At 55.6% G+C, this 23,271-nt stretch overlaps 10 protein-coding genes across 10 annotated transcripts; 4 read left to right on the forward strand and 6 right to left on the reverse strand.

Annotated features, from left to right (window-relative positions):
* Positions 1-1,501: 1,501 nt before the first annotated feature.
* On the reverse strand, positions 1,502-2,605 carry MFIFM68171_03886 (Cytidylyltransferase; the record flags this gene model as incomplete). Its single annotated transcript, XM_071059306.1, has 1 exon — positions 1,502-2,605. The coding sequence occupies one exon, from the start codon at positions 2,603-2,605 to the stop codon at positions 1,502-1,504; it is 1,104 nt and encodes a 367-aa protein (XP_070915407.1).
* Positions 2,606-3,489: 884 nt separating this feature from the next.
* Positions 3,490-4,652, reverse strand: MFIFM68171_03887 (Galactose-binding domain-like protein; the record flags this gene model as incomplete). The annotated part of the gene is made up of 2 exons (XM_071059307.1): positions 3,490-4,045; positions 4,111-4,652. The coding sequence occupies 2 exons, from the start codon at positions 4,650-4,652 to the stop codon at positions 3,490-3,492; spliced, it is 1,098 nt and encodes a 365-aa protein (XP_070915408.1).
* Positions 4,653-5,624: 972 nt separating this feature from the next.
* Positions 5,625-7,963, forward strand: MRE11 (meiotic recombination; the record flags this gene model as incomplete). The annotated part of the gene is made up of 3 exons (XM_071059308.1): positions 5,625-5,643; positions 5,719-6,954; positions 7,014-7,963. 3 exons carry the CDS (start codon positions 5,625-5,627, stop codon positions 7,961-7,963), a joined length of 2,205 nt encoding a protein of 734 aa, XP_070915409.1.
* A 511-nt stretch (positions 7,964-8,474) lies between these two features.
* On the forward strand, positions 8,475-9,165 carry MFIFM68171_03889 (Transcription initiation factor TFIID subunit 10; the record flags this gene model as incomplete). Its single annotated transcript, XM_071059309.1, has 2 exons — positions 8,475-8,675; positions 8,758-9,165. 2 exons carry the CDS (start codon positions 8,475-8,477, stop codon positions 9,163-9,165), a joined length of 609 nt encoding a protein of 202 aa, XP_070915410.1.
* A 597-nt stretch (positions 9,166-9,762) lies between these two features.
* RSM19 (mitochondrial 37S ribosomal protein uS19m) lies at positions 9,763-10,345 on the reverse strand (the record flags this gene model as incomplete). Its single annotated transcript, XM_071059310.1, has 4 exons — positions 9,763-9,796; positions 9,872-10,051; positions 10,163-10,178; positions 10,303-10,345. The coding sequence occupies 4 exons, from the start codon at positions 10,343-10,345 to the stop codon at positions 9,763-9,765; spliced, it is 273 nt and encodes a 90-aa protein (XP_070915411.1).
* Positions 10,346-12,768: 2,423 nt separating this feature from the next.
* Positions 12,769-15,773, forward strand: MFIFM68171_03891 (C6-zinc finger TF, regulator of conidiation; the record flags this gene model as incomplete). The annotated part of the gene is made up of 5 exons (XM_071059311.1): positions 12,769-12,828; positions 12,983-14,157; positions 14,232-14,347; positions 14,440-14,671; positions 14,765-15,773. The coding sequence occupies 5 exons, from the start codon at positions 12,769-12,771 to the stop codon at positions 15,771-15,773; spliced, it is 2,592 nt and encodes an 863-aa protein (XP_070915412.1).
* A 414-nt stretch (positions 15,774-16,187) lies between these two features.
* On the reverse strand, positions 16,188-17,292 carry MFIFM68171_03892 (Protein disulfide-isomerase; the record flags this gene model as incomplete). The annotated part of the gene is made up of 3 exons (XM_071059312.1): positions 16,188-16,535; positions 16,632-16,995; positions 17,072-17,292. The coding sequence occupies 3 exons, from the start codon at positions 17,290-17,292 to the stop codon at positions 16,188-16,190; spliced, it is 933 nt and encodes a 310-aa protein (XP_070915413.1).
* Positions 17,293-17,997: 705 nt separating this feature from the next.
* On the forward strand, positions 17,998-18,844 carry MFIFM68171_03893 (2OG-Fe(II) oxygenase superfamily protein; the record flags this gene model as incomplete). Its single annotated transcript, XM_071059313.1, has 2 exons — positions 17,998-18,191; positions 18,259-18,844. 2 exons carry the CDS (start codon positions 17,998-18,000, stop codon positions 18,842-18,844), a joined length of 780 nt encoding a protein of 259 aa, XP_070915414.1.
* A 126-nt stretch (positions 18,845-18,970) lies between these two features.
* MFIFM68171_03894 (NmrA-like family domain-containing protein 1) lies at positions 18,971-19,906 on the reverse strand (the record flags this gene model as incomplete). The annotated part of the gene is made up of 1 exon (XM_071059314.1): positions 18,971-19,906. One exon carries the CDS (start codon positions 19,904-19,906, stop codon positions 18,971-18,973), a length of 936 nt encoding a protein of 311 aa, XP_070915415.1.
* Positions 19,907-21,376: 1,470 nt separating this feature from the next.
* MFIFM68171_03895 (G domain-containing protein (Fragment)) lies at positions 21,377-22,876 on the reverse strand (the record flags this gene model as incomplete). Its single annotated transcript, XM_071059315.1, has 5 exons — positions 21,377-21,444; positions 21,506-22,419; positions 22,475-22,565; positions 22,631-22,807; positions 22,873-22,876. 5 exons carry the CDS (start codon positions 22,874-22,876, stop codon positions 21,377-21,379), a joined length of 1,254 nt encoding a protein of 417 aa, XP_070915416.1.
* Positions 22,877-23,271: the final 395 nt, after the last annotated feature.

Raw genomic sequence — 23,271 nt, forward strand, 5'->3', positions numbered from 1 at the left:
AGAGACTCTGCATCAGGGAAGCGGCCCGTTAAGAGCGCGGCATCCTTTAGTGTGCCGCCACTTTTTATAATAAGAGATCGATGGACTGGCAAGAAGCGTGCACGACTAATGACTGGGGCTGTACCTCCGTATAATGTTTCTGTAGATTAGACGCAATAATGAGTAATGGATTTGCGAGCCTGCCCATGAGCCGCTTCGGTGTTCATTGACTTGCATGAAAGCGACCAAGGTGTATGACAGACGCACCCGTGCTGGCTGCACGGACAAATTATGTCTTGGAGGAGCCTGCGGCTTCGACGACGCACATTTTGTGGTCGAACAAAGGCCATGGACACTGCCCGAAACGTCTCCAATTTTGATGGACTCGGACCCGACGCTACGGGAAACTGCTACCTCACCTGGCACCGCAACGCGCCAAGAATACAGCAAACAAAATCTGTGAACGCGGGTCAGCCATCACGCTCAAAGCATCGCGTCAAATAGTGGGGGCGTGGCAAGGCAGACATTGTGGATGTCCTTGGATGCCTCGGAGCCCTGGCAAGGTTCCAGCACAAGCAATCCCGCCAAATTTTCATCTCGCTGCATTTGAATGCAAGGGGCGGCAGAGCATTCTCCAGTCACATCACTTCCAAAATGGCAGATCAACGGACTACGGAACCATGGGGTAGAACCGAACGACACAGAATCCCAAGCACATGCTTTCCCCAGGAAAAGTATTTCTTCCTCACGTCTCGAATGCAATCCAAGAGCGCAATGAAAAAAAAGTGAAAAATGGCCGGTCAGACTTCCATCGACACCCACCCCGCCCGAGCGCCCGAAGGCAAGACCTCGAGAAAGCCGGGGTACAGATCATCGCCACTCTCTATACAGCCGCAGCACGAAGCCAGCGACCGCTACCTTTGCAGGCAGAGCGAGAGTAAAAAGGGACCTCACTGTAGGGTGCCGAGGATATCGTTCATCAACCCGGGTGGGATCTGTGGCTCCTTTAGGGAACACAAAAGAGGACAACTACTATAGAAATGATTCTCTGAAGTATTGTCGACATGAGGAAAAAAAGAGAAAAGAAAGCCGAAAGGGCGGGAGGGGAGCAGCCTCTATATACCTCCCAGAAGTGGCCTGTGCACGTCTGCATTTTTGCAGCCGCCCACTTTTTTTCCAGGCTCCACACTGCAGAGTTTTGCGCAGAGTTTGCTGGTGAAGTGGACCGCAGCATTCTGCCACCCAAGACCGCCAAAATTTCTCTCCGTGGTCAGCTTTTCTTCCCGAACAACGAACGAAAATCGAGCCTCAAGCGATTGCGTTGCGGTTTGCCTCAGGTAGAGACGCTGGCATTGGCTGAGATTGAGAGCTGGACATCTCTCGTTGCGGCTAGTCGCCGCCCATCACACATCACCAGCAGGTGACGACCACGGAAACGCGAGCAGTGTGCGGACAGTACAACCCGCAATGCACCCTGCACCTGCACCTGTACCTGAAGCTTTGATTTACTACTACTACAGATTCACTCGGCGTAGAGCCTCTCCTGCTCTATCCACCACCTCACCTCTGGCGTGACCATTGCGTCGAGCCTCTGCGAGTCGCCGTCTCTCGCCGCCGCGCGCGCGTACGTGCTGCTGATGATGTCGGCCCCGACCCGGCATCCCTCGACCATCTCGATCCGGGCCCCCCATTCTCTCCCGCCACGCCCCTCCGTCTCCCACAGGCTCTCCAGATACGCCCGCTGCTCATCCTCGCCGCCCCATTCGTCGTCCGTCCGCAGCGTGACGCGCAGCTTGGCGCGCGCAAAGAACGGCCCGAGCACCCGCTGCATCGGCGTCACGCCGTCTGCTGCCGGCTCGGACGGGCCGTAATACTTGGGGTTGAAGATGCGGATCAGCGTGTCATAGCCGACGAGGATGACTTGTTCCATCTTGTTGTTGGTGGTGTTGTTGCCATCGTCTCCCCCACCGCCGCCCTCTCCTTTGTAGAACTCGGCCTCGGCGATGGCGGCGCTCTTTTCGTGAAAGTACGGCAGCGTGGAAAGGCCCAGATCGACGCGCAATCCCCCATCGTGTTCCCGTCCCTCCTCGGCCGACGACGCTTCGCGTTCGTCCCGCTGCCCCTGCCGCTGCCTCTGCTGCTGCTGCTGCTGCTGCTGCTGCTGTTGCTGCTGTCGCTGCAGGTCCCTGGCAAACGCCCACATCATGGCCAGCCGCTTGTCAAACGCCGCCGGCTTGGGCGCCTTGTCAGCGTTGTTGACCGACAGCAGGAGCAGCAGCCGCACGGCGGCCGGGCCCTGGCCCTCCCGGTGGTCTGCAAGGTCGCGGATCGCCGAGGCGGCCATGCGCAGGTGCGCGCGCGTCGGCGGGTTGAAGGACGAGTCGAGCACGACCAGGGCGCGCGGCCGGGCGCGCGGCGGGAGCGGCGCCGGCCGGCCATGGCGATCCGGACCTCCGTCGTGCGGCGCCGGCGCCGGCGCGGCGGTGCAGACGATGTGGAGCTTGGAGCCGGAGCGCTGAAAGGCCGCGAGGGCGCGCGAGAAGAAATCGGCCACCGAGCGGGCGGACGCGGGCGGCTGGGCAGGCATCGCGCCCTCGGTCACGGGGGCTTGGTCGGATGAGGGCATGGCAACCTCGGTGTATCGAGCTGTTACAAAACGGCAATCAGGAGCAGCTGCTCCCAGCAAAGGTGGGGTGGCTGGCATGGTGGGGGCGGGCCCCCGCGGGGCGCCTAAATTATATCATTCCCCAGAGGACGGCATGCTGATGCGTCATGGGAAGTATACCGGCTCCTTTCAGGAACAGCGGGCCTACTGTGCCTTCTAATGAATGTTGTAAAATGATTTCTCATCCTCTTAGCCAAAGATTTTGACAGCAGATCAAGCACTCTTGCGGTTTCCCATCTTGTCAGACAAGAGGCGCTGATCACTCTACATCTACCCACCGAGCATTTCCCCGTCCAATTGGCCCTCAAAGTATTCAGGAGTTACCACCAAGCTTCCCAGCACTATAGTTAATGTCTTAAAGAGTGAGATCAAGAGGCAGTCTGCTCCTTTTCTGCTCGTATCCCGCCGAAGGCATATGTCCCAGATACTATTCATCGAGACTCTAACAAGCAGTAGTAACTGGTTTGCATGTGGAGGATGTCACTTCGAGTGGAGTCACCAAGGAATGCTGGGGGACTCTCCCACATCTCTAAGAAACTACTTGATTCCGAATAGAAGTCCGATAAACCTATTAATCGATGATGTGTGTCGTATAAAATCATAGGTAGCCATAGGCGCGAGGCGCAAAGGGCACAGGACTACACCCATATACTTTCTCATCTTGCCCGGTTCTAATCCGTCAACACGGTATGAATACAAAATCGTAACAAAGGGTATCAAACCATCCAAACCGGCCAAGCCGGGACTCCCAGAATTTTTGGTCCCCGCCAGACGCCTCAAGAATGCAAAACCCCCTGAAACCACCAACCTCAGTATTCGTCAGTACCGATGCACAGAATAAGACGTTATCGAATCTCCGGGTCGCGCATGAAATCGGGAAAGTTGGAGATACTACCATCACTGAGCCGGGACCTAGCAATGGGATAGTGGTCGAGTGAATCCAGCAACTCTTGAAATGTCTCCTCCTCGTCTGCTGCCAGGCTCCGCACCGTCAGCCGATGTGCAAGGTCAAAACTGGGCGCCAAATTCGCTGCTGGGTCTCGCCCAGCGCCGCCTAGCGAGTGCTCATCTAGCGCATAAATCTTGATGCCGCGTATGTGTGTGTCTTTACCGTTCTGATGGTTTTCCTTGATGTGCATCTGCACGATCCAGCAACATAGCGAGTGCCCATCCGGGCCTCCACCGCAATCAGCGATTGGAACATCCTGCCATCCGACGGGGTTGGTGAGGGGGACCTCGGCGAATTGAATCAGGTCGTGGTGCCCAGTGCCAGCATAGAAGACAATGTGGGTAGGCGTGTATGACTCGTCTTGGTTGTAGTCGACATAGAAGCGGATGGCCCGGATCTCAACGCGGCGCAGGAAGTGAATGGTAAGCAAGTGTGGCTGTTGACCATCAGATCTGTCGAGTCGAGTAAGCGGCATGCCGGGAAACGGTACATGGAGAAAAACGAAGACAGAACTTACTGCCAGTACTTATCGAGGTCTTCGCTGAGAAGCTCCTCGACACCGCTTCCGGGTTTGTGGCTGCTGACACCGAAGTGGGCCAGGTTGTTGATCTCCTTCAAGCCTGCGGCAGCGGGGTCGAAGACGGGGCCTTGCAAGTGCTCCTCAGACTCGCCATGCTCGTCCGGCTCCTGCTCATCGACCATCTCCTCGCCAGGTAGCTCAATGTCGTCCTCTCCAAATCCCGCCACCAATTCGGCTTCACTCGGCTCTCCGCTCTCGAACGCGCCATCCGCAATGTGGGTCGCCTCGTCATCCGAGCTGCTGGCATCCTGGGCAGAGGCTATACGAAGCGGCAATCGAAAGTCAGTCCATGCTATCACTTCATTGACATCATAGGTTCCGAGCCGAAGGCCCTCGAGAACGGCGTCCTCGTTTTCTTGTGCGGATATGATGGGTGCACGCTTCGTCTGGCCGCGGGCCGTATTGAGATCCCTGTTACGGTCTAGCTCAGCCAGAACCCGCCGCTGTACCACAACGCGACGGTCCAACGAGGGCCGCATTGTGGGACCGGACCAGAAAACAAGCAGAGGAAAGGAAGGATAGGCGACGAGAGATTAAATGAAGTGTGTATTGACAGGAGGGAGCCGGGCCCCGGCAAGATGCCGTCGGGTGCCGGGCGTAGCAAGGACAAATCAAGGTCTAGAAGAAAACAGCATGTACCATCATAGGCGCTCGTGCCGATACATTGGCTTGCAAGCGGCTTACATAGACAGACGATTAGGTGGAGAGGAAAGTCTTGAGACAAACCCGAAGCGATAACGGGTGAAGGAGAAGGACGAGAAGGAAGGTGATGGAGGCTACCAGACGTTGGCAAGCGGGGGAGGAGTCCGAGAAACTTACACTGGGGAATAGCGCCATGTGCAATTGGAGACGATCGTAGTCGCCCTGAAGCAAAAGCTGCATGCGCGGCCTGACGCCGAGCTACGGCTGCGACCGAAGTGTGCTCAGTTCCTCGCCCAGCAGTAGCCCTTGTGCGCCGGGAGCCTCGTGTTATGTCGGGGAAATCGGCCATCCTGCGCATTCCTCTCCATTGAGAGCCTCAGACAGGAGCTGAGGTTGAGCCGTCGACACAATGGATGGATGTTACCGTACCGGACATGTACTCGGGCATTGGATCTCTTGGCGGGACGGGCGACGGGACGGGACTCGTCGGTTCATCTCTCTGGGCTCACTCCAAGAACGAACAGGGGGGGGGGACCCTCCATGCCTGCCCTCTCCTTCTTCTCCATGGTTCTGCCATGCCATACCGCCCTAAAGTCTCCATTGGGCGGGGTGGTCCACTTGGCGGCAGCAGCAACCACTTTCTTGCCCCATGTGACCGCGTGTCGACTCGCGTATCGATCCGACGCGACGCCAATCCACAGCTCTTCCCCACTTGCCACATTCCCGGCACCAAAACCGCTCCAAAGCGTCACTGACGGGGATAACGTCAGGACAGGTGATTTGCGCATGATCACATTCTACAACTTCTCATGATGCCGCAGGCTTCGGGTACGTAACCTGCCGTTCCAAGGAACCTGGTGTGTTGCGCTTGTGCTATTCCGGCCGTTCCTGACATGCCATTAGACGCGGATACGATCCGCATCTTGGTCTCGACCGACAACCACGTTGGCTTCGAGGAGCGAGATCCCATCCGCAAGGATGACAGCTGGCGCACTTTTGACGAGATTATGCGGCTCGCCCGCACCCGGGACGTCGATATGGTCCTCCTCGGCGGTGACCTTTTCCACGAGAACAAGCCCTCGCGAAAGGCCATGTACCAGGTCATGCGGTCACTTCGAAAGAACTGCCTCGGCATGAAGCCCTGCGAACTCGAGTTTCTGAGCGACGCGGCTGAGGTCTTTGAAGGCTCCGTCACCCATGTCAACTACCAAGATCCAGATATCAACATCTCCATCCCTGTCTTCTCGATCCATGGAAACCACGACGACCCAAGCGGGGACGGCCACTACTGTTCGCTTGACCTGCTGCAGGTGGCCGGTCTTGTCAACTACTTTGGCCGCGTGCCTGAGGCGGACAATATTCACGTCAAGCCCATACTGCTGCAAAAGGGCAAGACGAAGTTAGCCCTCTACGGGCTGAGTAACGTGCGGGACGAGCGTATGTACCGCACTTTCAGGGACAATAAGGTTAGGTTTTACCGGCCGAATCAGCAAAAGGCCGACTTTTTCAACCTGTTGACGGTGCACCAAAACCACCACGCACACACCCCCACCAGCTATTTGCCAGAGAACATGCTGCCTGACTTCATGGACCTTGTCATCTGGGGCCATGAGCACGAGTGCCTCATCGATCCCCAGCGGAACCCGGAAACCGGTTTTCATGTGATGCAGCCAGGCTCATCAGTTGCGACCTCGCTCGTCCAAGGTGAGGCCGTTACCAAGCACGTCGCGATTCTTAGCATCACTGGAAAGACTTTCGAGGTCGAAAAGATACCGCTGAAAACTGTTCGGCCCTTTGTCACCAAGGAGATTTTCCTAGCAACGGACGAGCGCTTCAAGGGCCTCGGGAGGAAGCAAGACAACCGTCAGGACATTACAAAACGGCTCATGTTGATCGTGGAGGAGATGATTAAGGAGGCAAATACCACCTGGCAGTCAATCCATGGCGGCGGCGAGGGTGACGAGGACGAGGACGAGGAGCAGCCGCTGCCTCTGATCCGACTTAAAGTCGAGTACACGGCGCCGGAGGGCGCAAATTACGAAGTCGAAAATCCCCAGCGTTTCTCTAACAGGTTTGCGGGCAAGGTGGCAAACCAGAACGACGTCGTTTACTTTTACCGGAAGAAGACTGGAACAACAAGTAAGCAGGCCCAGTTGCCTTGCGTCCGCGGGACATCCATGCATTCTGACGCTGTGTAGGAAAAGCAAAAGACATAAAAGGTCTCCCGGGAAGCGTGGCGGAGGCGCTCGAGTCGGTGGACACCATCAAGGTCGACACGTTGGTACAGGAGTTCTTTGCGCAGCAATCATTAAAAATCCTGCCACAAGCCCCTTTCGGAGACGCCGTCAACCAGTTCGTCAGCAAAGACGATAGGCACGCCGTCGAAATGTTCGTCCTCGACTCGCTGACTAGCCAGGTGAAGGGTTTGCTGCAGCTAGACGATGACAAGATCACGGAGGGACTCGATGCCCACATTGACGATTTCCGCAAGGTCATGGAGAAGAAATTCATGTCTGGCCAGCAGAAACAGGCACAGCGCAAGAGACGGTTCAAAGAGAAGCCTGAAGGCTGGGATTCTGACCTGGACGGCCACTGGACGGCGCAGCCCGGCGCAATCGAAGAGGTTCCCTCGTCCCCTGAACCTACAGGCAGCGGCCACGGCCGCACAAGGCCTACTTCTGGAGTTACGTTCAGCGACAATGATGGCGATTTGTTTGGCGATGAGCCTTCACTAGTAAAAGCTCAAGCCCAGCCAAAGAAGGCGGCCGCGGCGGCCACAAGGGCCACGAAGAAAGCAGCTCCAACCAAGAAAGCAGCCGCTCCTGTAAAGAAGCCAGCCGCTCCTAAGAAGGGCCCAGCACGGGGTCGAAGAAAAGCGAACCCTTTCCAAGGCAGCGACAATGAGGAGGAGGAGGAGGAGGAGGAGGAGGACGTAATCATGGAAGACGACGACGCGGAGCCACCACGGAAATCTACGCGGGAGACGCGGAGCCGCGGGGCTCCCAAGACTCGCCAGACGACGCTGAACTTCTCGCAGTCGCAGAGGGCCGCGAAGCCGTCGCAAAAGGCAATCGAGATCAGTGATGATGAGATCTCGGAAGATGATGCTTTCGAATCGATGCCCGCCACGAGAAGTAGACGGCGGTGAGACGACTCAAGGGAGGAGACAACTCGGGAACTTAGGAACACAATGCTGTGATCTCGTCTAGTATACATTTGGAATCCTGATTCTCGGACTTACACGGATCTTTGCTCTGCCCATCTAGCAGCATTGATTGGAGACCAATTCGCGCACATGCAGAAACCCAAAGGCGCTTCCCGCTTGAGTCTTGGGCGGGGAGTCGCTACTCTAGACCCTCACGTTAGGACCAGCTCTTTGGCTTGCTTCTGCGGCTATTAAGCGTCGGCACAGCCTTGGTGCGGATTCATGCGTCCTCAATTTCTCGTAGCCTAGGCAGCGAAGGTAACTTCCATCAAAACTCTCAATCCAGAACCTTTTAAACATCAAAATAATCGGCTTGCCAATCAAATCAATTCTCCGTTGATCACGTGATCACCTGTCCTAACCTGTTTCCGGAGGTTTCGACGAAACCACAGCGTCGCAGCATCGCCGTCTTGCTGCTGGATCCAGACAGCTCCAAGAAATGGCTACAAATAAAATGGCCGCCAACCCGCCCGCAGAGAATTCCGAGCATTTGACGCCTCCGGCCGCGGCCCCGAATGGCACGCAGGCAGCGAGCGAGGCGCCTGGCGCCACCGCGAACACTGCTGTGGCACCCGTTCCGGAACCCAGGTTACCGACCCGGAAGGATACTTCGCTCAAGGAATTCCTGAACAAGATGGACGACTATGCGCCAATTGTACGGTCCATCCCCTAGGGGCACTAGTATTGGTTTTGAGATATCAAGCAGATGTGCTGACCGTTTGATGATGGGTATCTAGATCCCCGATGCCGTGACAAATTACTACATGACGCGCGCCGGGCTTCCGCCGCCACCGCAGACCGACCAGCGGCTCGCCCGGCTCCTCGCGCTGGCCACGCAAAAGTTTGTCGCCGACATCGCCGCCGACGCATACCAGTACAGCCGCATCCGCGCGAGCAACACGAACGCCAACAACCCGATGGGCAGCCTCGGTGCCGCCGCCGGCTTCCCCATCCCCGGACAACCGACCAACCAGCCGGGCAACAAGGACCAAGGCCGCGGCGGGCCTCTCGGGATCCAGCGCCCGGGATACGGCGGTGGTGGCCAGGGAGGCAGCCAGAACCGCACAGTGCTGACCATGGAGGATCTGGGCATGGCAGTCGGCGAGTTCGGCGTCAACGTCAAGCGGAGCGAGTTCTACCGCTGAGCTGGGCGCAATGCGCAGTCGCAGCCTCTCTCTTTTCACGATGACATCCACGAAACGATATAGTCGGCACAAGTTCTCTTCAGGGCAATGATGAGAACGCGCTATCGCCTTGGGAACGGGCGGTGGTGGATGACCGGTTTGGGGCAATGGGGGGAATGCTCATCTACCGGTGCTGATACAGCGTTGACGTCGCTCGCGATGATGCTTCATGGCTGGGGATCTTGCTACATATCTCGGGTACGGCGTTAAAAGGGGGGGGGGGGGATGGGGGGCATTGGCGTTTGGTTTCCGGAGAAGCACACAAATCCGACGTGGTAGTTGTACGTAAATAAGCCGTTGTTCATCGGCCAGAATGTTGATCTTTCGTATTCTTGGGCTACGAAACGTTCTTGGTGTTCCATAGCCAATGCGGTGCCTGCGGCAGAGTTCTTCTCGGCCAACCCTCCCTCGGCAGCAGCCAGGGCCAGTATCAAAGGCATCCTTCCCTTACAGCATGTTACTGGTACATATGGTGTTACATGTAAAACACAAATGCTTCCTCGCCAGGGGCCCCTGGAATCCGGTTATCTCAAAAGTCAACTCGGCGACGTGCTTCTCTTATTTCTTATTCCATATGAACGGTTTCCGTGACCTGCAGCAGTCGGAAAAGTCAGCCTGGTGTGTACGTGCCTCCAGGTGGCCGGCTGAAGAGCTCAGTATGACATACGGAGAGAACTCGCCCAGTTTATGGCCCACCATCTCCTCGGTAATCGTCACGTCATGGTAGACCTTTCCGTTGTGCACCTGAAACTTGAGTCCAACAAAGTTGGGCAAGATTGTAGCTGATCGCGCCTGCGTCCGGATTGGCGCAATCTTCTTTCCTGGCTCGGGCCGCACGATGGGCAGTCTAGACAGGGACAACGTGTCAGAGCGGTTCCGACGACGACGCATTGAAGCAAGAGGGCGGGTAGGAGAGGTTCGCAGCAGATGGCGGAGACGGGTCGGGTGCGATTCTTACGGAACAATGTGCGGCCCTGGTTCAAACGAGTGTCAGTAACGAATTACAAGGAGCGAGTCGATCTCAGAGTTGTGAGCGCCGCCTCCTGGGCAGATTGTTTTTTGGCACTGCGGCGGAAAAGAAGAACCAGGATACATTACCTTTCCAAACCGATCGCTTAAGCAGACACCGCGTCGGCTGCATGGTGGGCAGACAGCGGGACAGTCGAGTATAAGCTGAAGAGACAGGGACGCAGCGTCTCGCTCGCAGGTCCAAGTAACTTGGCAGGCCGCCCGAGGTGATTGCTTTCGCGAAAATCGCCGAGCCCGCGACCCAAAAAAAAAAAAAGTGGAGCTGGATGATCACGTGCAAGTCACGCTCCCGTGCAATGGCAGCCGCCAAAGTACAGATCCAGAAGTAAACTAAACAACATCTGACATGACAGTGGTGCATGCCGCGTATCGCTGATAAGAAGTCTGTCAAGTGAAAAGGATCATCCCAACACTATTCCTGTCGTTTGGTTTTCCAAGGGGAATTTAATTATGGCGCTCTTTCGAGAAAAATCTAGCTGTGCTGCAGAATCTCATCCTCTCCCGCAATCCGTTCCCAGCTTCTGAGATATGTCCCTTTCTATACATACCGAACCTATGCGGTGCTCTACTATGAGACTAACTCCTGGCCTGGCAGACGCCCCATTCGATTCATTCATTGGTCTAAGTTCGTTCCCGTCTAACATACTCATTCGTTATGGCTTCTTGAGTAGATCGAGAGACAACGCCGCGTGCTAATCAAATTATCAATCGTAGTTCTGGAACTGGCCGCTCCGGAAAAAACCTGTGATAAACCATACCTAGGAGAGTCAGAGAGCCCAGAAGCTTCCATCCAAATCCCGACCTTTCCCTAGCCATCGGCCATCCGGCCATCCATGCCGTATGTGGACCGTTCTCCCGAATCCGCCCCAGACCGGAGTCTCGCTAGTCTGTCGCTCTCGAGAAAGCAACCCTGCCAGAGCATATCCTTCCTTGTTCTTGCTGAAGAGGGCCATGCGCCCGCTGCAGCACTGCTTCTGCAATTGGGCCTGCAGACTCTTCGCACAGATGTCATGCCCCTCGAATCCCTCCTCGCATGTTGCAGACAAGCCTGTTCTTTTCTCCCCTGAGGGAATGAGTTTTCAATGCCCCGTTGACATAGGCACTGGCCCATGAGTCATTCTGCAAGTGCGTCTGACGCACAACTTATGATGCTTACAGAGATGTCACTTGCTCCTTGTCGGCCTGGCTTGTTATCCGTCTAGGCCAGGTAAATCATGCGAGCTGATCAGGACGGCGAACATCTAACGGCTGGTCGCCCGCTAGGAATGGACGGATGCCACATCTGTAAAGCAACCTCACAGGCTGACGTATCGAGGCTTGCCTGTACTTGCATTGCCTAGAACAATAATCGTCCTGTTTCCTTCCCATCAAATACATTGCTTTTCCCGGCCCGCTTCAAGTTGTGTCTAGCTAAAGTACTGAGAGACACCCGGTAAGTTTAGTACCTTTCGGCTTCCGAATTATGCGCCAAGCATCGATATAGCGTAGGTGGCTGGCTACCTGAGATCATACTATCTTGCCCTGCGCTCGCAAGCTTGCACCCTGTGAGGCTTTAGTTCTGAAAGTGCTTTTGGTAGCATATAGGTATGTCGATCGCGCCCCAACCTAGTTGTAAGCGGCAGTCAGCTTTTCGCCATCAGCAATTTCTGAATTGGCCACCAAATCTTGTTGGTTCAGATAACTGGACGAATGAAGTGGGAGAATGAACCACGGCTGCCACTGGTCGCAGCATCAAAGTTTTGGCAAAGGGGGTTAACGTTGTCGTCATCGGTCATCATCCCTTACCCATCGATCGCCCCTCTCGAGCTACTACGATTGTCTCCTAACCTGCTTGTTCCTACACGAGCAGGGATCAATCAACTTGCACAACTGGCCTGGGGTCTCATGGTGAGTCGGAGGCAGGACGGAAGAATCCGTCCACGAAGCTACTCGGTCCAGACCACCCAATTGGCGAGCTGGATAAGGGTACTTGCAAATCTCGACCTTGACAAAGTTGGACCTGCCGTTCCTCCTGCGGCAGGATCGGCCACACAAGGCCGATACTTGCCAGGCACCTTTGATCACCCGTTACTACCGACTGGTCTCATCGACACGCTGACGCCAGCACCCTCCCAGTGGCGGGGCAACGCACGTACATGTCATGTGTACGCTCATGCGCAGAATTGGCAGGATCGTCATGCATGTATAGGCCTGAGGGCGGACGGTTTCAAGGTATGTGTTGACCAGCCGCCCGCCGGCCAGGGATTACTGCTTTTCACTCGAGTAGAATCCTAAGCTTTCCTCGTAGAGACCTACCACCTTACTACCACCTTGCTACCGCCGGATGTCTCGCAGACGCCCCCCATCCTCCCCCCCTCTCCCCCCCACCAACAACCCGAGTCTGTTGGGCCTGGTGAGCCTAGACCGTGGCTTTGGGACATTCCCTCGCCACGTATAAAACCAACCAAGTCATCTCAAAGCAGTAATGGCAACCCCCAATTAACCACCTAGATAGTTGAGTCAAGCCGGTCTCCTCCAAAGTATAACCCTATCATCATGCCGAGGCAGCATTTGACTCCCAACGCATGTCTCGTATGTCGGAAGAAGAGAACTAAGGTACTAACCAATATAGTTCGACCGCCATTCATTTGTTACCCCAAACCTCTGTCTTCCTATTATTCGCGGTTTCATGGCCGAAATCTCAAATCTTTCCCACAGATCCTAGTGTACAGTGAGCGTTCTCAGACCGTCGGCTGACGCAGCTCTATAGTGTGATGGCCAATTGCCGTGTCGCAGGTGCAGGTCCCGTGGAGAGGAATGTTCGTACGAAGACAAGAAATGGAGGACTAAAGATCACCTAAGGTCCGAGATCGAGAGGCTGCGGGCAGAGCAGAAGCAGGGCCATGCACTCCTTCGAGCACTCACCAACAACGACCCGGCGCGATGGGAGATAGTACTGCGACGCCTGCGAGCCGGTGAGCCCCCGGATGCCATTGCGGAGTGGATCCATTCCTCGACTGGTCTATCGGGACCACCGTGCCGCTCCTCTTCACAGGCCCATCCAGAACCCCCTTATCCCGGCAGTCTTCCGCAGCATGTACTATCTTCTTTCCGGACAGCGACGGCCTTAGGAGGCGAATCCGCATTCCATAAAAGGTTCCAGGTCTCCGCATCCGGTAGTGTTGGAGGCGCAAGTCACGACCCGCGTGCTGGGGTTGCCTTCACTCCCCAGAGCACCGGCCGCAGCCACTCCAAACCGTCCTTCGACAGCGCATCCCGAGGTAGTTTCTCGGCCGATGGTTCGCCAATGAGACGCTTATCTATCCGGGATTACCGTCCTCCTCAGTCGCCTTTAGCATTCTTGTTGGCTCCTTCAGGGCTGCCCGCCACGCTGCTGGACACACAGAGACGTCCACAATTGCCACCTCTAGAAGTTCCCGGCGGGCCAATTTTTCGAATCTGGACCAAGGTCACATCTGACGCACGGCTTGTCCAGCGGCTGCTTGGCGGATTCTTCGCCAGCTCACTTCACCACCTTTCACTTGTTTCGCAGCCGCAGTTCATGCGAGACTTTCGAGAGGGGACCTCACGATACTGCTCTGAGGCGCTAGTGAATGCAATACTGGGAACGGCCTGCAGACTCCTCAACCCCACATCGCAGCTTATCTCCAAGGTCAGTTTCGGAGACGCATTTATAGGGGAGGCAAAGGGGCTGTTGGCAGCCGAGGAAGATCATGTCAGCCTTCCCAGTATACAGGCGCTGGGAGTACTGGCGTTGGCCGAGATGTGTCAAGGAAACGAGGATGAGGCTGGCGACCTCGCCCGCGAGTCGGTCAGGGCTTGCATCCGTTTCGTCCTGCAAACGCAGCATCGGCATCACGACGACGACGACGATTTTAGGGTGGTGCGGGCGTTGGTGTACTGTGGCGGTTTCTCATTGATCCGGTGAGCCTGGCTCTCCTTGCTCCTAGGAGTCGTTCTCCTCTTCAATAAGTAGCTCTGACTAAACCTATCTACAGAGCTCTTAGGTTATTGACGGGTGATCTTGAACCCAAAACGGGGCCCTTGTTCATGAGACTTCATCCCGATCCTAGAGACCATGGGGAAGATTCCCCTGAAGCGCGGGTCGAAAGAGGTTCGTCTGTCTGCCTTTCCCGAAGACTCCGGCGGCCATCCTCCTAGTTTGCGCCCAATGCCAGTCAGCCGAGAAGCTAAGTAACTGGAAAGGCATCTCCCTGCAGATGCAGTTCTTTTCTGAGCTGCAGCACTGTCCGCCGCTCGCTCGGTTCGTCTTCGAAATCACAGAGGCCGCTCATACTTTCTCGTCGTACAACTACTCCAAAGCCATGACGGCTGGGGATCTCGATGGAGCATTCAACAGATGCATTAGCTACCATAGCCGGTTGTTCGAGTCGGCCGCCCTCGACACCGATGACGGCCCGGACATCCTCTTTGCCAAGTACAGCCTCCCTTTTCTCAGTCGACTCCCTTCTTCCATGCCATCTAGCCAGATTGAAACGATACTAACTATGGCCTGATTTCCCTTGTTAAGAATCTGGTATCACTTTTGCCTGCTCAGCTTGCTTCAACCGTTCGTCACAGGCTCAGCAAGCCTTGTGGATGGCCTACCGCCAAGTTTGACGGGCGATGCAACGCCTGAGTCTATGTGCCAGCAGGCTTCCGAGGCTATCATCTCCTTGACCAGCACTTACCAGGCCCGCTACTTGCTAACACCCCTGCCGCCATTACTCCCTTACATGGTATTTGCCGCTGTGCTATATCAGCTGTCCCTGGCTCTCGACCGGCTATATCCGAGCCAGCAAGATCCGGGCCTAGTGGAATCCCCCCCGGTCCTCTCGCCGACAACAGCATGCGGCTCCCCATCTATTGCTGGCATTTCCGGATCCGTATATCCCCGTAGCGAAAGGGGTGCTACGACTTTCGGGCCGAAACCAATGTCGCCTGTTTCTGGCGTGGTGCCGCAGGGGTCTTCGCAGCGAAGGGCTGCCGTATTCTCGGCTGCCCCCGGGGGGTTTTCGAGCGGCGGTCTGTTTCGAAAGCCGAGCGTATGCAGCTTCACGTCCAGCACAACTACAGATAGGGATGGGACGCCCCCTCCAGAGGCCGGATCAGACACGCTGCCAACTTTCACCTCGAGGCCTGCTGACCTTGTGACAATCGGCTCGCTACAGTTGACGTCTATGGCTGCCCAGCACACTGGAGCTGCCAAGGCTACACAGTTGCTGCGGGGCCTCGAAGACATGTGCGAGCCGACAGAATCCCATCATAACCAAGCCCGACCCTCCTCCTCGTTGGCTGAGCCGTTACACCCAGTGCCGGTTGCTGGGGATTTGGATCCTACGATCCAGGTTACGGAAATCGAATTCCAGGCGATTCATGACCGGGATACGGGATCCGAAGTATCCTCATGTACGGCTCTTAGTCCAGTTCCCATGCACCAATTCGGCTACCGCCCTCCTCCCGCCCAACTCACCGGTCACCCGCATCCAGCGCTCGACTTCTCAGAGGTCCGACAACCGCCCACGTTATTTGCTGGTTGAATAAGGAAGAAGAGTTAGTTATCAGGACTATCAGCAAACACCGGTGCAATCACGAGGTCTCGGGAGCGCAGAGGGCCAGTCAAAGCTCATTCCACTCTACCCTAAGATTAAAGTACCTTAGTACCTTGCCAACAGCTAGGCGCTTGCGTCTTCACTCACGGTGCATCAACCGCGAGATTGGGAAACTGTCCTCGGCACAGCCCAGACCACTTACATTCTTACGGCGAGACCGATACGCCCATTCATCTGGTTTTAGTTCCAGTGCTGCGGTGAGTACTGAGTTGTTAGGAGAAGGTCGTCCCGCTCACCGAATCCCGTTGTCTGATAAAGTGGAAGGTTACTCATTTCGTCGGTGTTACAGTGGTCAGGACGCACGAGTTGGTTGGAATTAGCAAATCTAGTTTCTTGCTACTACTAAAGCTCGTCATGGCTCGTTCCCTTTCCATCACCCGCTCCTCGATTCCACGGTTTGAGTTTGCCGCTAGTGACATCTTCCAGGAAGCTCTCAATAGCCGAGACTGTGAGCTCCTGTGGTTTAGTGAGGGGGAATATGTCCTCCGTGTTGGTGTTCTCCAGCACCAACCCGGTCTTTTGATCTGGCTTGAGCCCGAATTTGGTCAACAGCCCGGAGTATTCGTTGGCGTCGGTGATGGTGAAGTGCAGGAACTCGGCGTATTTCTTGGCCAAAGGCCGCATCTCAAGCCTATACGCCTCTTTCTCGGCCTCGGTAGTGGCGAAGTAATGGAGTATGCTTTTGCCAGTCTACGGCGCCGCCGCCAAAATGGGACTACATATTAGCGTTCCATGCTCCAGATTCCATCTGCGTATAAGTAATAAGCAGTATGGATAGGTACTGACCGATGTGTATTGCGCCTCATTCCGCCTTGTTAGCTCGGGTATGAGCGGCTCGGCACACATCTTGATGAATTTTTCAAGCGCCCCGACAGTCATTATGTCTGGCACTGTGCGCTTCTCGTCGTCGATGTTGTTGTAGCATACCAGCGTCGAGGTTTTCTCGTCTGGAATTGGGGGCGCGGCGACAAAGCTGAAACGATCGCGGTATTTGTTGGCCAAGGATCGGAACTGGTCAAAAAAGTCCCAGTCGTCCGGCTGAGGATGAGCCATGATGACAATGTCGTCGAGCAGAGTGAGTGAGTCGGCCAATTGCTCGTCTGCCTCAAAGTACGTTGGGCGGAGCGCCCTATGGAGGAACATGGCAATCCTAGCCCCCAGTCGAAAGTCAGCCTTCAAGTCCGTGAGTCGGCTCAACCCCCCTTAGAGATTGGGCAGATGCGCACTCTCTAGCCTGCCTATCCCCACGGTATCGATCCATCCGCCCATCGCGGTGATACAGCCGAATGGCTGGAAACGACACCACATCGAGATCACTGCAAAATTTTGGATGAACTTGGCAGTCAAAGCTCACAATGTTGTCGTCCTTCTCAACTTCCTGCAGAGCTAACCATTCTCTCTCTAGCTCCCTGCTTCCGTTACTAGTAATATCTGTTAGAAGACTCATTTGTGCCGGATAGAACGTTGAAACCATAGGATTGGCCATGTCATATAGTACTTACTCCGAGGGCTGATCAGACGGGCGTTCAGAGGTTAGTTAATGCCACCACGCGCATCGCGACACACACTTCTCTATAGATAGCGGCTTACCAGAACGACTAGAGTTGCAGGAAAGCAAGATAGTCAGCCTCCTACTGTTTCTGGCATTACAGCCTCATCATACTATGTCTTCAAAGGGGTAAGAGGGACTTGCAAGCAATTAATGTGTATCCACTAGAGTCTAGAGCATCTTGGAGATGACTCTGACTGACGTGGTTCCAGGCCACTACCCCGTGGGCAAGCCAGGCTGCCAGAGCAAGGGACCAGCGACCGTGATGCAGCATCATCTCTGTCCTGGGTCGTTTTTGGTGTACCAGGCGACTCAGCCTGCCAGGTATTAGGCAAGGGGAATTTTGAGAATGAAATCTGCAAACACGCCAGAATTTGCCTGTCCCTGTCGAAAAGGACAGCTTGCCGCTGTTTCCCTACTACTCAGGGACTCGGTTTAGCCGCCGTGTCGCAGAGACCACAGGACTTGTGGCACCCGGCTAAAAAGCCCCGAGGCTCTAGACAGGTGAAAGCCGCCTAGCATGCATTTAGACACTTTGTCTTTCTGTGATCATAAGGAAACCCGTCTCTTACATTGAAGCCTGCATCACGACAAGCGCGCATGATGAGAGTCATACCATATCTGAGCCTACTTCTAGCACTCCAGCGGGAAGCCGCTGGGTCTCAGCAATCCAAAGCCAAGAATTTCGTCTGCACGCATCCTGCCTACAAGGTCCACATAGTATCATCGTCGCCGCTAGTCATCTACCTTCGTGGTTTTTTAACGGACCAAGAGCGTGAGCATCTGCGGGACATAAGGTGAGACTTTTGGAAAGCAGAAAAAAAGAACGTCAACTGTATCCCTAGGTACTGACCATGGGCCAAGTGAGGGCCACTTCAAGCGCTCCGTCGTGGGCGAGGGCAAGCAGAGCGCGGGGCGCACATCGCAGTCGGCATATGTCACACGCGACGCCGTCGTCGAGTGTATCGAGGAGCGCGCCCTGGCCTTCCAAGGGTACGACATCCCGGCGTCTCACCTCGAGCCCCTGCAGCTCGTGAGATACGGCCCGGAGGAGCAATACCACCTCCACCACGATTGGTCCGCCGACCCGGCCTCTAGCCGCGTCGCCAACGGCGGTAACAGAGCGTCGAGCTTCTTCGCCTATGTTCATGTGCGCAACGACACCACGGGTGGGGGCACCAACTTCCCGCTCATCGACGCGCCAACCGACGAGCGCTGGTGTGAGATTGTGGACTGTGACGAGCCTTGGGACAGGGGCGTTACCTTCCGGCCCATCCAGGGAAACGCGATCTACTGGGAGAACCTAAGCCCTGAGGACGGGGCCGGAGACCCCCGGACGTTGCACGCTGGATTGCCGCTGACGAGTGGGGAGAAGATGGGCCTAAACATATGGACCAGGCAATCTCCCTTGAGCGAAGAGGCCAGGGAAAAGTATATTTATCCCAACTAGACGCAGGGTCATGATGGGCCATCATATAGCCTTTCACATTTGGGGTCCAATCTCCAATCAATCCCAGCCCCAAACCTTCCGTTCAATATTATAAGTATATCGCTTGATAAATAACTGACGTACACATCATCCAAGTTTGACACTGGTCGCAATGAACTCGTCCAGGCTGGTCAATTTGTAGGGGGTAGCGGCCATCGACTCTTGAACTAACGTCTCGGTCTCAGGACCGTAGTAGCCAAATTCGTCGATGAACCAGAACATGTTGATGATGGAGTCTTGCATGCCCGGGGGCAGATGGGCGCGAAGCTCGTGCTCGGGCACGGCGACGTATTTGACCGTCTTGCCGGTAAAGGCCGAGATCTTGGCGGCAACCTGGTCCAGGGAATACAAGCAGCTGCTTGCATACACGACTTTGGTAGCGAACTTGTCCGGCTCCGCGAGGATGGCACCGACGAACTTGCCCGTGTCGGCTACGATGTCGATCCAGGGGAAGACCCGGCTACCGGAGAAGATGTTGGTGATGGCGTATACCCCGGGTTGGTCGGGGCCAACGGGGCGAGGGGCCATCTCGGACCAAAGGTTCTGCATGAAGGTGCCCGGGGCGAAGAAGGCGCTCTTGATAGGCAGCGTCCGGATGTAGGCCTCGACCTCGGCCTTGGAGTCGTAGGCGGGCACGACATACTTGGCGTTGGAGACGGTCTCGCAGTGCACCTCGGTGCTGTAGATGATGTACTGGGCGCCTGCGGCGACGGCTGCGTCGGCGGCGGCCTTGCCCTGGCGGACCTCTCGCTCCTTGATCTGCTCGTCGTAGATGGTCTCCGTCGCCACGAAGACAGTGTGGGCCCCTGCCAAAGCCGCCCTGAGAGAGGCCGGGTCGTCCAGGTCTGCTGTGGCCACCTCGGCACCCCGTGCGCGGAGAGCCTCGGCCGCTGGTTTCGATGGGTTGCGTGTGACGCCTCGGACCTTGTAGCGGGCCGACAAGCCGGGATCCGAAAGAACAAAATTGGCGACGGAACCGCCCTGCTGGCCGGTGGTGCCGAAGATTGCGAGCAGTTGGCTCATGATGCCGTTGACGTTGAATTCTAGTAGAGTAGTAGGGGGTGCTCAAGGTGGTTAGTCCAACCGATTCTGGAGGAGGAGCTCTTAGTCCAGCTTGCAGAGTGGGTGCCTGAAATAAAAGAGTGCGATCTCGCGCCATCCCCTAGGTGCCAACACGGCCGTAAGATGATGGTAAGTCCGTTATCTCCATCCTCATACTTACAAGACAATGATGGAAGGTTCCATATCCGCTCCATGAGGGACATTCCTTGCATGGTGGTTGGCACGCCGTGCTTGAGCAATGCTAAGGCTGCGTCGGTGGCGGCAACGGGCGGATGAAAAAGGGATGGGCCTTACGCTGCTAGCCCAACCGGGATGGCCAAGACGAACATGCGGCGCCGCAGGATCCAGTAGTGAATCCTATGGGAGTTTGGCCTAGTATGAATGGCATAATCCGGCGCAAATGAAGAGGCATGTGGGAATGAAAAGCTGTTAGGAGTGACCTAGCGTCACCGGTTTGCTGGATTGGTGAATGCCCCATGAGCGTTAATATCGCTGCTCAGGAATATCTGAAACAGTTCCAGTCCATCCCAAGTGTTTCTCGACCGGCGGAGAATGAAATTCTAGAGATCAATGCGTGGCTATCGATATATCAAGTGCCCTGTGAAGTTTAGACTATTTTCTACATTGCATTTCTAGGGGCTAAGCCGTGAGGACTGCAAGGAGCAATGGAGACCGCTGAGTAGTAGTTTTGCCTAACCGGCTGTTATTGTAGACATATGCGAGCCACACCGACAGTGGCCATGGCGCTCCTGGGACACACCGTAGCAAGACCTCTTCTGATCCTATCGCGTCCGCTCTTTGCAACCATCTCAGTCACGGACTCAGTCAGCCCTTGCCACCATGGACGCGCCAAGACTTGGTCCATCGTTATTCAAGCCGACGGGTCCGTATTTGTCATTCCTGATATCAAGTCTTGGGCCTTGGGGCCAAGATCCTTGCCTGTCTTCTCTGTCTTCTAGGAGTCAGCGTGGTGCAGCATGTGCCTGCCTTAGTTTTGGCTGCTATCGGCGATCTGGGGGTAGAAAACAGCAGCAATCCGCCAAGACGCTTCCTCCAAACACCGTGCACCCTTAACGTGAAGCAGCTGTCGCCGCATCGTAAACAGTCACAGGGGACTGGGAGCTGAGAGATCTAAAGTTGGACAGTTGGACTTGTGCGCAGGCACCTTCGAGATGCTGGCCTTGCTAATCTTAATGCCGACTCCATCAGCACACAAACTGAGAGACGACTCATATTTTCCCGCCTTCGGAATAATCTATACGATACTAACTAGTAATGATGTTCATGGAGAAATGATCTTTGCTTTGCAAACATACCTCTACATAACGACACACGGGTCTGGTGATGGCTCGCGAAGAATTGCCCCTGTCAATCCTCTCGTCCGGGCAGCTTCGAACTCCAGTAATAGGCACTGCAGTGGTGCAGAATTAGTTAGTATTTACCTAACAGAACACCAACAACATCAGTGACAGCACTCCCCAGCCTTCTCCAAAAAGACCCTATTAGCGCAAGTAAGTATTTTGTCTTCTCTTGGGGGGCCACCCGAGGTCAACAACTTACTCTTTGGCTTCCGTTCCAAGCGCTCCTGCAAGTCGGCCATGGCCCTGCGGTGGTTCTCGTCAATCTCACGCATTCTTACCTCATGTTGGAGTCGCTGCTCGTCCACAACCCGCTTGAAGTCCCGCCGGCTCCGCTCCATCTCCATGCGGGAGGCCCGGTACTCGCGCATGCGCCTCTCCTCGGCCTGCTGCTGCCGCAAGATGGTCTCCTCCTGTCGTGCCATCTTTTCGCGGTACTCTTGGCGCTCCCGCGTGTGGCGCTCGCGCTCCTGCTCGCTCTCCCGCATGATTTGCTCGCGAAAGACTCGAAACTCTTCTTCCTTGCGTCGGTCGACCTCCTCAAGCGTCTGCGTCAGCTTCTGCTGCTCGGCTGCCGCATTGCGGATCTTGTCATGCAAGTCGTTGATCTGGTCCTTGTAGAAAAGCTGGAGCTCCTCGTCGCGGTCGGTCATGGCTTGATACATTTCCTCCTTGGCGGCGGCCAGTTCGGCGATGTGCTTGTTGCGCTCTCGGATGATCTCGGCGTTGAGCTCGTGCGCCGCTGCCGTCTCATCAATCTCGTGGCCCTGGTTGACGATCTCGTCCTGAATTTCGAGCGTGATCTCCCTATTCAGAGACAGGATGTAGTCCAACAGCGCCAACCATGACTGGCGCGTGTTGAGGTAGCGGAACACTCGGCTGCCCTTCTTGCACATGAGGCCCCAGAACGTGTCTGTCCCGACGAGCTCCCGCTCGCGCTCTTGCCCCTCGGACTCTGACACCCTGGACCACATGGACGTGGCTAGCACGACCGACTGGAAGGCATTTTCACCGCACAGCTTCTTGAACATGACCAGGTTGCGTCGGGTCGAGCCGGTCATCCGGACGTCCGAGATTTTGTGTAGGTATATGATGCCGCTCAGACGGATGCCCGCCCTTAAATGAGGCGCTCAACCAGTGCGCGACGTCCTGCAGCACCTCGACATCGGACCGGTTCGTGTCGTCGAAGCCGGGCGTGTCGATTAGATGCACGCGAACATAGCGGTTGTACATGAACGATATCTCTTCCACATCACTCGTGCCTAGATCTGCAGGTTAGCTCTTGATGGCGGCTAATATTCAACAAGGGAGTGAGGAGACTACTTGCATGATTCAAGACCATGGCCTATCTTGACGGGTTTCCCACTGCACGTCGTGATGAAGGAACTTTTGCCGGCACCCGTGACGCCCATGACGGCGATATAGACGTCTTGGACTTCATTATCGCGCGTCCTTCTGGACGAATAGCGATCATAGTCCATTGAGGCAAACTGTACCCGGATATCTAAGTGCGATGCCCTTGGAATCCAAGATTGGAGCCCGGGATTAGGGTTCTTATTTAGTACTTACACATTGGTACTGGATGACTTGCGAGAACTGAGGATAAGCCCTGAAGCTTAATGGTTGGGCATCAAGCTTTTGCGAAAAACTGCACTGAATCAAGAGAAGCAAACCTGAGTGGCTCTACCCAGCGAAGCACTTCGGCCCAACACGTTGTCTTGGGGCCCGCCTGCCAACGAAGCGCCCCAACCAACCAACAGAACGAACCCCTCTGTTCAATCATTCGGTCGATGGACAGCTTCATTTCAAGACACATGCCTACCTGACAAAACAACTGGTGTCACGAAGCAGTTCTGTACGATAAAGAGAGCGAAGATCATTACCGGAGAGTACCCGTGTTCCAGTGGCTCTGGGATACTCCTACCAGGGCCTCAAGACCACCGGGAGATGGTTGAGCCTTACCAAACA

The sequence above is a fragment of the Madurella fahalii genome (genome assembly GCF_045866475.1).
Source record: "Madurella fahalii IFM 68171 DNA, scaffold_2, whole genome shotgun sequence".
NCBI lineage: Eukaryota > Fungi > Ascomycota > Sordariomycetes > Sordariales > Madurella > Madurella fahalii.